This window comes from Oncorhynchus nerka, linkage group LG14, assembly GCF_034236695.1.
Source record: "Oncorhynchus nerka isolate Pitt River linkage group LG14, Oner_Uvic_2.0, whole genome shotgun sequence".
NCBI lineage: Eukaryota > Metazoa > Chordata > Actinopteri > Salmoniformes > Salmonidae > Oncorhynchus > Oncorhynchus nerka.
In genome coordinates this window covers 16,155,186-16,168,701 of record NC_088409.1, presented here as the reverse complement: position 1 = coordinate 16,168,701, position 13,516 = coordinate 16,155,186, and the positions used below count along the sequence as shown (strand labels likewise).

At 43.5% G+C, this 13,516-nt stretch overlaps 1 protein-coding gene across 18 annotated transcripts in view; it reads left to right on the top strand.

The window, feature by feature from the left end:
• The window catches only part of LOC115117734 (titin-like), a 65,002-nt gene that overhangs the window by 2,071 nt on the left and 49,415 nt on the right, over positions 1-13,516 (top strand). For 8 of the 18 annotated variants that reach the window (XM_065027521.1, XM_065027516.1, XM_065027520.1 and 5 more), the window contains exon 1: positions 492-1,023. The exons of 3 other annotated variants lie outside the window; for them this stretch is intronic. In XM_065027521.1, coding sequence (XP_064883593.1) covers positions 936-1,023 — 88 coding nt within the window. In that variant the 5' untranslated portion in view covers positions 492-935. Of the gene's footprint in view, positions 1-490; positions 1,024-6,739; positions 6,900-13,516 lie in introns of those variants that run through there. 7 more of the 18 variants (XM_065027527.1, XM_065027524.1, XM_065027522.1 and 4 more) reach the window with 6 other exon arrangements.

The window sequence follows — 13,516 nt, the reverse complement described above, 5'->3', positions numbered from 1 at the left end:
AAGACTGTGTAGTTTTTCAGGATAAAAAAATGAACTAAATGGAGGAAATTCCTAGAGGAGAGATTAATACACCTTTCAGCAGGACAATAACCTAAAACACAAGGCCAAATTTACACTGAAGTGGCTTAAGAAGACAGTGAAAGTTCCTGAGTGGCTGAGTTACAGTTTTGACTTAAATCTGCTTGAAAACCTATGGCAAGACCTGGAAATGGTTGTCTAGCAATGATCAACAACCAATTTGGCAAAGCTTGAAGAATTTTGAAAAGAATAATGGGCAAATGTTGCACAATCCAGGTGTGGAAAGCTCTTAGAGACTTGTCCAGAAAGACTGTAATCGTTTGTTGTAATGATTGTTGTAATCATTACCAAAGGTGATTTGAACATGTATTGACTCAGGGGGCGAATACTTATCAAATCAAGATATATTAGTGTTTTATTTTTCATTAATTTGTTACAAATGTCAGAATTTGTCTTCTACTTTGACATTACAGAGTATTTTGTTTAGATCATCGACAAAAAAAAAGACAATTAAACACATTTTAAGGTCGTCATTGTAAAATATGATTTTGTTCTTAACTGACTTGCCTAGTTAAATAGAGGTTAAAAAGAAGAAACCCACTTTGTAACACAACAAAATGTGAAAGTCCAGGGGTGTGAATACATTCTAAAGGCACTGATGTTTCACAGAGAAAAGCTGACCAATACAACTATGCAATGCAAGATGGCCAGTTTTGTAATATTATATGTATTTCATACATAAAATTGTGAACATTTGTGAAATAGAATTCATTGGGAAGGAATATGCCGAATATGTCACTAATTGCACCTTATTACCTATATAGTTACTACTTTTGACCAGGGCCCATAGCTCTGGTAGTGCACAGGGAATAGGGAGCTATAATATATATTTCAACCCTTCCTGATCTATTTTACTGATGCTATTCCTTTCTCTCACTCGTCTGGACTGGATCCCTGTACCTCGTCCTGTCTGGGATGTCTCCTGTGTTCCCATGCTGATGTTTTGTGAGTATCCAATTCTATTTTCAGTGCTGCTAAAAGCTGCTCTTTAGAATCATTGGAGTAGGCTGTTTCATGTGTTTATTTTACACCATGTGCTAAATGTTTTACTTGTAGGCAGACAGGAACATGACTGAAGGGCCTGTATTTTGGTCTATGGGAGTCAGAAATACAATATCCCCTTGTTTGAATATTTGCGCTCTAATCCCACCAAGCATAGAGCTACATATGTAGGGTCTTAATTTGAGCCAGTTTGCTACAACTGATCTTATGTGTGAGTATGTTTTCTGGCATGCCTGTGCTTTGGTGCTGCTCACCCAGGCTGAAGTAGGGAGTGGTGGCATCACATCTGGCTGAGACCTTCTGGCGTCTTTATCTCTCTCAAACACTTGCCGTCCCAACATGCATTGCGGCATCGTGGCGTAATGGAAAAAGTGTTCCCTTCTATGGGTTTCCCCTATGACTCTCAACTGGTGCTGTTAGCACACAACGTGCCAGAATTTTGGTCTTTATCTAATGTGGATTTCATCTAAATAACTGTGTGTTCTAGAGTAGTAATAACTATCACATATAACTGACCAGAACATAACCTGCAATGGAGCATTTCTGCTGAAGAAGGCCAACACCACTTTCAAAGACAACCCTGTCAGGAATACTCTTGGGGGAAGCTTTCTGTATGTGGTTGAGCCAAGAACTGTCGTTGTCTCTTTAGCCACCAGGTGGAAGCACAAACTCAGGGATGATTCTACTGGCACAGATACAGGAGGATGAACACTGAATACAGCAAGAACATGAATAGATGTAAACACAAAGGCTGTGGTGCACATAGCTTCATAATGCCTATAAAGTGGATTAAGCTGCTTCATAATAGATGGAGCAATGCCTTGACACAGGCCCGTGTCTTTGACTGTTGTTGAATCTGAGAGCGTGCATCATCACCAAGGTTTTAGAAACCCTCTGATCTCAGTGATGCAGACAGGGCAGATGTTCTCATTGGCGTGGCTATTTTCAGTCATCTCACTTGTCTGTATTAAATGTTTAGCTCTGTAAGAAAACCTTGGGTGCGTTCAGTGGGTGTGAACCGGGAGAAAACTTACTGAAACAGAGCAGATACTACCTGAGCTTGTTCAATAACCATTTATTTTCTTTTTCCCCCCTTCAAATGTTTTTCTCTCATTGGTTCCTACTGAACATGATGACCCTAATGTTGTGCAACTAGACTAGCACGTCTCCCTGAAGCATCCAAACTGGGCATGAGCAGGGAGGGGCAACACAGCTACTGCTCCTATAGTATGCTATCTACTGGGAGAATACTGCAGAAACATGGAACATTCCTGCTTCATAAATACTTCATACCATAATGGTGCACTATGAATATTAATGTGCGGTTAGCCTACCATCCATCCATCCATGCCCTTAGTGCTTTCTAGAGCTTAGATCTCCAACCACAAACTAAGTCTCCTAAAGCATGCTACAGACAGTACTATATGTGCCGACTGGCATTATTTTATGAATACCAGATGTTCACAGCCGCAAATATTGTTTTACGTATTATAGATATATTGTGTGATGCAAAACAAAGTGTTAGATGTCTCTAACCATGATGCAGTAGCTAACAGGACAGAGGAAGGAAGGCAACGGGAGAGGAGTCGGGAGGGGAGAGGGAGGGAGGGGTATAGGGGCCGTTATGTCATCCGTGATGGAGCCAAAGAGAGGGATGAAGACGAGAGATATAAACACACTCCATGTGCCCAACTAAAGGTGTGTGTGTGTGTGTGTGTGTGTGTGTGTGTGTGTGTGTGTGTGTGTGTGTGTGTGTGTGTTTGGTGATGACTTTCTTAGAGTGAGAGGTTTTGTGTCTTGGCTGTCTGTGTCTGTCAGAGTCTCTGGGGAGGGTGCATCTGTGAGTGGTGCCCTCCCCTCTCCTCATCTCTCTGGGGTCCAGCCCAGCACCTGCTCCCTGCATTAGGGAGAGGGGAAGGGAGGGGTTTCTAGGCAACTGGAGGGTGGAGGGAGGGGTGTGTGTAGTAAAACACACCTATCTGTCTGTCTACATTCCTTTTGCCCTTGTCATGTTGTGACCATGTCCAGTAATTATTTTGGATTATGTTACAGTACGACATCAGAGTAAAAAAGAACAATATTCTTGTATACTGTATCCGTATATACACCAGAGACTTGTTAATGCCATTTCAACATTCCCCCTTGTTTCCTGCTCTGCACTTGAGGTCAGTAACAACGTTATAATGATAGATACAGAAACTGATTTGCCCCATATTTTGTAAATCTCAATACTGTAAAAACAGGAACAGACCTGTAGTATTTCCAGATGCCATGGCCCAGTCTGACAGTCGTCTGTGATCTCATGCCACATTTTTTTAAAATTATTTTTTACCTTTATTTTACTAGGCAAGTCAGTTAAGAACAAATTCTTATTTTCAATGACGGCCTAGGAACAGTGGGTTAACTGCCTGTTCAGGGGCAGAACGACAGATTTGTACCTTGTCAGCTTGGGGATTCTAACTTGCAACCTTTCGGTTACTAGTCCAACGCTCTAACCACTAGGCTACTCTGCCGCCCCATGAAGTTGGTCTGGAGAGACAAAGGTGACAGTGGCTAACCCTGTACCCTAACCATGTATCCTAACCCTGTACCCTAACCATGTATCCTAACCATGTACCCTAACCCTGTACCCTAACCATGTATCCTAACCATGTATCCTAACCCTGTACCCTAACCCTGTACCCTAACCCTGTACCCTAACCATGTACCCTGACCATGTACCCTAATCATGTACCCTGACCATGTACCCTAACCATGTACCCTGTACCCTAACCCTGACCATGTACCATAACCATGTACCCTAACCCTGTATCCTGTACCCTAACTCGAATCCAGGCTGCATCACATCTGGCCGTGATTGGGAGTCCCATAGGGCGGCGCACAGCGTCGTCCGGGTTTGGTCGGGGTAGGCCGTCATTGTAAATAAGAATTTGTTCTTAACTGACTTGCCTAGTTAAATAAAGGTTAAATAATATATATATATATAAACCAAAACCTGTACTCTGTACTCTTTCCCTCTATGGGTTGTTTAGAGAATATTGAACCCGACTACCCCCTCCCACTCCCCCTGCCTCCCCAACCCCAGCCTCTCCATGAGCCGTATGGCACTAATGGGGTCAGACAGATGGGTGGGGACCATGTCATCCCCAATAAAGAGAGTCTGTGTGTGTGTGGAGCAGGGGGGCACTACATAAAATGAGCAGTGCTGGCCCATCACACTTGAAAATGGGGAGACACTTCTGAGGATTGGTTGGAGGCAGATCCTATGTGTCTCTGTCTCACACAGCATGGTAGCCAATAGCAGAGGGAGTTCTAGGGGGCGACTCCCTCACACAGCATGGTAGCCAATAGCAGAGGGAGTTCTAGGGGGCGACTCCCTCACACAGCATGGTAGCCAATAGCAGAGGGAGTTCTAGGGGGCGACTCCCTCACACAGCATGGTAGCCAATAGCAGAGGGAGTTCTAGGGGTGACTCCCTCACACAGCATGGTAGCCAATAGCAGAGGGAGTTCTAGGGGCGACTCCCTCACACAGCATGGTAGCCAATAGCAGAGGGAGTTCTAGGGGCGACTCCCTCACACAGCATGGTAGCCAATAGCAGAGGGAGTTCTAGGGGTGACTCCCTCACACAGCATGGTAGCCAATAGCAGAGGGAGTTCTAGGGGCGACTCCCTCACACAGCATGGTAGCCAATAGCAGAGGGAGTTCTAGGGGCGACTCCCTCACACAGCATGGTAGCCAATAGCAGAGGGAGTTCTAGGGGCGACTCCCTCACACAGCATGGTAGCCAATAGCAGAGGGAGTTCTAGGGGCGACTCCCTCACACAGCATGGTAGCCAATAGCAGAGGGAGTTCTAGGGGGCGACTCCCTCACACAGCATGGTAGCCAATAGCAGAGGGAGTTCTAGGGGCGACTCCCTCACACAGCATGGTAGCCAATAGCAGAGGGAGTTCTAGGGGCGACTCCCTCACACAGCATGGTAGCCAATAGCAGAGGGAGTTCTAGGGGGCGACTCCCTCACACAGCATGGTAGCCAATAGCAGAGGGAGTTCTAGTGGGCGACTCCCTCACACAGCATGGTAGCCAATAGCAGAGGGAGTTCTAGGGGGCGACTCCCTCACACAGCATGGTAGCCAATAGCAGAGGGAGTTCTAGGGGGCGACTCCCTCACACAGCATGGTAGCCAATAGCAGAGGGAGTTCTAGGGGGCGACTCCCTCACACACAGCATGGTAGCCAATAGCAGTGGGAGTTCTAGGGGGCGACTCCCTCACACAGCATGGTAGCCAATAGCAGAGGGAGTTCTAGGGGGCGACTCCCTCACACAGCATGGTAGCCAATAGCAGTGGGAGTTCTAGGGGGCGACTCCGTCACACAGCATGGTAGCCAATAACAGAGGGAGTTCTAGGGGGCGACTCCCTCACACAGCATGGTAGCCAATAGCAGTGGGAGTTCTAGGGGGCGACTCCGTCACACAGCATGGTTGCCTACAGCAGAGGGAGTTCTTAGGGGGCGACTCCCTCACTCAGCATGGTAGCCAATAGCAGAGGGAGTTCTAGGTGGTGACTCTCACACAGCATGGTAGCCTACAGCAGAAAGAAAAGTGCTGGGGCGCTGCCTGAAAAGGGCTTGGATGGAGGGTTGTGTAGTGTAGACCAGTTCTCCCGATGCTTCTCTATCTGCCTCCCTCCTGTTCTTGGGCTGCGTGCTGTGCCTAATGACACAGCACTAACCTAGGCCGGCTCATTCATTGGCCAGCCCTGCCTAATGGGAGGATGGTGGATACATGTGCTGCTGTGGATTCATTTGATAGTGTAATTGATTTACTGCATATTAAAATTAGGTGATTAATTGAGAAGTGAGAGGCTGGGAGGATAATGCTGCTGAATTATCGCTATAGGCCTTTTATTTATTTAACTAGGCAAGTCAGTTAAGAACAAATTCTTATTTACAATGAAGGCCTTACCCACCCCGGCCAAACCCTCCCTTAACCCGGACGACGTTGGGCCAATTGTGCACCGCCCTATGGGACTCCCGATTACGGCCGGTTGTGATTCAGCCTGGGATCGTACTAGGGTCTGTAGTGACGCCTCAGACTGCTGCACCACTCTGGAGCACTATAGGCTATTCATTATATGGTGTTACAATGAATTGTTGTTCATCAATGGGAAATAATTGAGTGAGTGATGGAGACTAGCTCTCGAATTAGCATGACTTTGCATTCATATTTTTTGTAGGACCATGATAAATCATTTATTTATGCTTAGGCTCTAAGTCTATTTCAATCGTCTGTAGTTTCACGTTTCAAAGTTTATTTGTCACGTGCACAGGATACAGCAGGTGTAAAACAGTAAACGCTTACTTACGAGCTCTTTCCCAACAATGCAGTAATAAAATAATATAGATAAGAAAAAGCCGAGAAATAGAATAGGTTATTGTTTCGGCGCTTCATCCTGTCATAGGTGTTGGACCAAACTCTCAGGATCATTTCTGAGAATTTGGTGAATAATTATGAAGCACTCAATTCAAACATCGTTATCGAAATGGACCCTATGATTCAACATCTCCCCCACTTCCCATAGGTGAATCTAGAATTTAGCTGTGTTCAATTGGTGCATACGGTTAACAAAGTCCGATACTTCAGTATGGTGACTCCTCCCCTTTACTAGCGCGGATAAGCATCTTCAACATAACAAAGCATGCGTCCGGTTTCTGCAACGTTGTAACTTCATTATTGTAACTTCACTGGATGAACGGAATATTCGGTTGCGTTGGATTTAACTAATTATAGTTCTTCATTGATGGTATTTCTATTTTAGGTAAGCGCACTTTTGAATGTATTTCTGGCGGCTGGTAGGATTTAGAGTTGGTGTTTATTTGTTTTCTACATTCGGCGCCATTTTCATACTAAGATGATTTAAATGCCTGCGCTATAAGCATCGCGGTGTAGCTGACGCGCACACGGGAGATAGTGTAAAAAAATTAAAATAATCACACCTTAAATAAATCTATGTTTTGTAAAAGTTGAAAGAGATCTGCGTTTGGACTACCTCCAAATTCCAATATCTTCAGTTAAAAACAAGTGAATGAATGGTCATGATGATTAGAATGGGCACGCCAGGGTATTTCATTTGCCTGGCCGCTCACTGCTCCAGGGTCTTTTATCCATATCGTGTGGCATTTGTTTTGTGGCCCAATGAATGTGAAATAAATAACTCGACCTAATTCAAAATTTTTCTTACAATAATTGAATACAATTCCCTAACATTTTTAGATGGCTATTTGTAGTGCAGTGTTTTTGGATTAAAATCAGGACAATGAGGACATGCATTTATTCAAATATTACAATGTTACAAACACTTCTGGTTCTTTTTCTTCTTTTGACTTTTCTTTAGCAAGATGGAGTGATCTACTACTGTATGTTAACTGTGCTCAAAAGTCATTCATCCCATTGGCCATCACTAGCCTACTATCAATCTCTTGATGAGAAGTTAAATGGCTTTTGTGTGTGCAGATTTTCAACACAAAAACATGGGCAGGAAAAGGTCCTATGTAGAGTTCAGAAGCAGTCCGGGCCATCCGACAATCATCACACCTTACCATTGCACTTCACATAACTTTGTGGGGGGAAAAATCAGACTAAAGACTTTGAAACTTTACTCAATTTTCCCTGTGGTTGTAAAATATTGAGCCTGGCCTTGTTGCTAAAATGACAAGAACAGACTAATTGGTTTATTCTGTGTCTAGGAAAGTGTCCCACAACCTTAGTGTCTTTTGTTTTAACACCGTAGCCAATACACCACCATTCACCATGTTGTTCTCTGTGTGTTCTGCCTGCAATCGTCTTCCAGAACACAACTGTGTCTGAGAAGACCTCTGCTCTGTTATCGTTCATGCTGTCAGTTATTTGAGCTTTTGGTTTAAATGTGATTGACATGATTCATTCTTTGGCGTGTTAAGTATAAATCCAACTCTACAGTAGCCAGGAGGCTATCCTGAGTACAGTAATGTGTATAAATCCATCTCTGCAGTAGCCAGGAGGCTAGCCTGAGTACAGTAATGTGTATAAATCCATCTCTGCAGTAGCCAGGAGGCTAGCCTGAGTACAGTAATGTGTATAAATCCATCTCTGCAGTAGCCAGGAGGCTAGCCTGAGTACAGTAATGTGTATAAATCCATCTCTGCAGTAGCCAGGAGGCTAGCCTGAGTACAGTAATGTGTATAAATCCATCTCTGCAGTAGCCAGGAGGCTAGCCTGAGTACAGTAATGTGTATCTGCTGCTGCTGCTTGTAACACACTGAAGGGCAACTCATCCAGTAAGCCCATCCTCCATTGATACTGCTGGGATATATATATATATAGCAAGATAATCTGTTATGAAGGGATGAAAACATGATGTGGGAGGGGCAAGAGAACACTGAGAGAGACACCTGAACGAGAGGGAGATCTGAGAGAGAGCAAGTGTGTTTGTGTGAGAGAGAGAACGTTTTAGTGTATTAGTGAGAGAGAGAAAGTTTTAGTGTATTAGTGAGAGTGGACTGGTGAAGAAGAGTTAGGAAGGAGAAAGAGTGACGTTGCATTAGTTTAGTAAATTACTACTGTGTGGTTTGTTTGTGCCAAGTAGGGTTGGGCACTATCTAGATTTTCATGTCGTCATACCTTCCTTCTGTCGTCCTGGGATTTATGGTATTACTGGTTTCGTACACAAGGGGACGCCAAAACAAACATATTGGGCGTCTATTACCAGAATGCTAACAAAATTAGCACTAGTAAAAGCTCATTTCTATGGAGGCTGCTAGCTAAATATGCTAAAATGCAGAAATGAAAATAAACAAATTGCAAAGACAGGCAATCCAGCTCATAAAGTTATACATATATAGGTAGGAACTAGCGAATGGCATTTTTGGTGAGTTTGTACATTTCCAAGTGATTGTGAACGAGAGACATTGTGCAAATGAACAAACTTTTGACACATGCTTCTCTGAAGAAAGAACAGCACAGGCTCTGGAGCAGCATGTGTAGGCTACATGCTGTGTCTGTGTGGAGTCTGGAGTCGCTAGGGCAACGGCATGTCTGCTCAGAGAATAGGGGGCAGGAGGAGACGGGCTGAGAACAGAGAGGAGGAAAAAACGCAAGTAAATAACTCAAGGGATTTGACTTTTTCATTGTAAGCTCATTTACTTGTGTGGCTGCCAGCCAGATAGTGTTGCACTTCTGTTGTCATCTGAGGAAAATGAAGCTATTTTCTGCTGAATGTGTTGCACCAATGTATTTTCTGTGAAGGAAAATTATAGTTGCACGTCCCTGATCCCTCTATTGAAGCAAAAACACTGATTTTCAATATAAAACACAACCCCTGTCAACACACAGCTGGACTCACCTGCTCCTGTTTTCTCCTGTTGTTTTACGAACAAACATGTGACTGGATCAACTGTTCTGGGGAACTACGGTGAGCATCATAATGTACAATAATGTGACTGGCTCAACTGTTCTGGGGAACTACGGTGAGCTTCATAATGTACAATAATGTGACTGGATCAACTGTTCTGGGGAACTACGGTGAGCTTCATAATGTACAATAATGTGACTGTCTCAACTGTTCTGGGGAACTACGGTGAGCTTCATAATGTGACTGTCTCAACTGTTCTGGGGAACTACGGTGAGCTTCATAATGTACAATAATGTGACTGTCTCAACTGTTCTGGGGAACTACGGTGAGCTTCATAATGTGACTGTCTCAACTGTTCTGGGGAACTACGGTGAGCTTCATAATGTGACTGTCTCAACTGTTCTGGGGAACTACGGTGAGCTTCATAATGTACAATAATGTGACTGGCTCAACTGTTCTGGGGAACTACGGTGAGCTTCATAATGTACAATAATGTGACTGTCTCAACTGTTCTGGGGAACGACGGTGAGCTTCATAATGTACAATAATGTGACTGGCTCAACTGTTCTGGGGAACTACGGTGAGCTTCATAATGTACAATAATGTGACTGTCTCAACTGTTCTGGGGAACTACGGTGAGCTTCATAATGTACAATAATGTGACTGTCTCAGCTGTTCTGGGGAACTACGGTGAGCTTCATAATGTACAATAATGTGACTGTCTCAACTGTTCTGGGGAACTACGGTGAGCTTCATAATGTACAATAATGTGACTGGCTCAGCTGTTCTGGGGAACTACGGTGAGCTTCATAATGTACAATAATGTGACTGTCTCAACTGTTCTGGGGAACTACGGTGAGCTTCATAATGTACAATAATGTGACTGTCTCAACTGTTCTGGGGAACTACGGTGAGCTTCATAATGTACAATAATGTGACTGGCTCAGCTGTTCTGGGGAACTACGGTGAGCTTCATAATGTACAATAATGTGACTGTCAACTGTTCTGGGGAACTACGGTGAGCTTCATAATGTACAATAATGTGACTGTCTCAACTGTTCTGGGGAACTACGGTGAGCTTCATAATGTACAATAATGTGACTGTCTCAACTGTTCTGGGGAACTACGGTGAGCTTCATAATGTGACTGTCTCAGCTGTTCTGGGGAACTACGGTGAGCTTCATAATGTACAATAATGTGACTGTCTCAACTGTTCTGGGGAACTACGGTGAGCTTCATAATGTACAATAATGTGACTGTCTCAGCTGTTCTGGGGAACTACGGTGAGCTTCATAATGTGACTGTCTCAACTGTTCTGGGGAACTACGGTGAGCTTCATAATGTACAATAATGTGACTGTCTCAACTGTTCTGGGGAACTACGGTGAGCTTCATAATGTACAATAATGTGACTGTCTCAACTGTTCTGGGGAACTACGGTGAGCATCATAATGTACAATAATGTGACTGTCTCAACTGTTCTGGGGAACTACGGTGAGCTTCATAATGTACAATAATGTGACTGTCTCAGCTGTTCTGGGGAACTACGGTGAGCTTCATAATGTGACTGTCTCAACTGTTCTGGGGAACTACGGTGAGCTTCATAATGTGACTGTCTCAACTGTTCTGGGGAACTACGGTGAGCTTCATAATGTACAATAATGTGACTGTCTCAACTGTTCTGGGGAACTACGGTGAGCTTCATAATGTACAATAATGTGACTGTCTCAACTGTTCTGGGGAACTACGGTGAGCTTCATAATGTACAATAATGTGACTGTCTCAACTGTTCTGGGGAACTACGGTGAGCTTCATAATGTACAATAATGTGACTGTCTCAACTGTTCTGGGGAACTACGGTGAGCTTCATAATGTGACTGTCTCAACTGTTCTGGGGAACTACGGTGAGCTTCATAATGTGACTGTCTCAACTGTTCTGGGGAACTACGGTGAGCTTCATAATGTGACTGTCTCAACTGTTCTGGGGAACTACGGTGAGCTTCGTAATGTGAAAGGTGAAATGAAGAAAGCGGGCTGCTTTATCTCCTAACACATTGCACAAGTTGACTGCAGGTATCTACTTAAAGTAGCCACCAATATTAAAACTTCAAAGAGGTATTGAAAAACCATCCCATGGCTATTTCCAAATACCCTGGTATACGGTGTATACAGTCTAACGCCCAAGCCTAGTGCCAAGGGCCAATACTCTGCACACAGTACAAGATACGAAGTCAATTGCTCTGTTTTTTAAGAGTGATGTTTTTTTCTCTGATAAGATCTAGAGTTTCCAATTGTACAGTGTTAAGAAAAAAGTATGTGAATTCCTTTGGAATTACCTGGATTTCTGTGTAAATTGGTCATTAAATTTGATCTGATCTTCATCTAAGTCACAACAATAGACAAACACAGTGTGCTTAAATGAATAACACACAAATTATTGTATTTTTCTTGTATACATTGAATATATAATTGAAACATTCACAGTGTAGGTTGGGAAAAGTATGTGAAACCCCAAGGCTAATGACTTCTCCAAAAGATAATTGGAGTCAGGAGTCCGCTAACCTGGAGTCTGATCAATGAGACAAGATTGGAGATGTTGGTTAGAGCTGCCTTCTATAAAAACACTCACAAAATGTGAGTTTGCTATTCACAAGAAGCATTGCCTGATGTGAACCAAGCCTCGAACAAAAGAGATCTCAGAAGACCTAAGATTAAGAATTGTTGACTTGAATAAAGCTGGAATGGGTTACAAAAATATCTCTAAAAGCCTTGCTGTTCATGAGTCCACGGTAAGACAAATGGTCTATAAATGGAGAAAGTTCAGCACTGTTGCTACTCCCTAGGAGTGGCCGTCCTGCAAAGATGACTACAAGAGCACAGTACAGAATGATCAATGATGTTAAGAAGAATCCTAGTCTTAGCTAAAGACTTAGAGAAATCTCTGGAACATGCTAACATCTCTGTTGACGAGTCTACGATATGTAGGACACTGAACAATAATGGTGTTCATGGGAGGATACCACAGAAGAAGCCACTGCTGTCCAAAAAAACAGGTTTGGGGCTGCTTTCCTGGGGCTGCTTTGCTGCCTCAGGGCCTGGACAGCTTGCTACCACCGACAGAAAAATGAATTCCCAATTTTATCAAGACACTTTGCAGGAGAATGTTAGGCTGTCGGCCAATTGAATCAGAACTTGGCTGATGCAACAGGACAGTGACCCAAAACACAGAAGTAAATCAACAACAGAATGGCTTCAACAGAAGAAAATACGCCTTTTGGAGTGGCCCAGTCAGAGTCCTGACCTCAACCCGATTTTGAGATGCTGTGGCATGACCTTGGGAGCAGTTCACACCAGACATCCCAAGAATATTGCTGAACTGAAACCGTTTTATAAAGACGAATGGTCCAAAATTCCTCCTCAACGTTGTGCAGTTCTGATCCGCAACTACAGAAAAGGTTTGGTTGAGGGTTCACATACTTTTCCCACCCTGCACTGTGAATGTGTGTTCAATAAAGCCATGACAACGTGTAATTTGTTGTGTTTTATTAGTTTAAGCAGACTGTGTTTGTCTATTGTTGTGACGTAGATGATCACATTTTATAACCAATCTATGCAGAAATCCGGGTATTTCCAAAGGGTTCACATCCTTTTTCTTGCCACTAGGTCTTTATTCCACATGTGACTGGAGTGGACTGTGAACGTGTTGTATATCCACAGCATGTCTAGATACTGTTATAGGCACGATCATTGACAGACGTCATCGATACTTTACATTTACAATGATGTATTATTGACAAACACATGGATATTATCCATTGACAATTACAGCATATAAAAAATAAGATGTTGTATTGTCACATAAATCTGGAAAGGTGCAGTGAAATGTGTTGTTTTACAGGGTCGAACCCCTAGAGCTAATTAGGGTTAAGTGCCTTGCTCAAGGGCACATCGACAGATTTTTCACCTTGTCCGCTCGGGTATTCAAACCAGCAACCTTTTGCTTACTACCCAACACTTTAACCGCCTGCTACCTGTCGCCCTATTGAC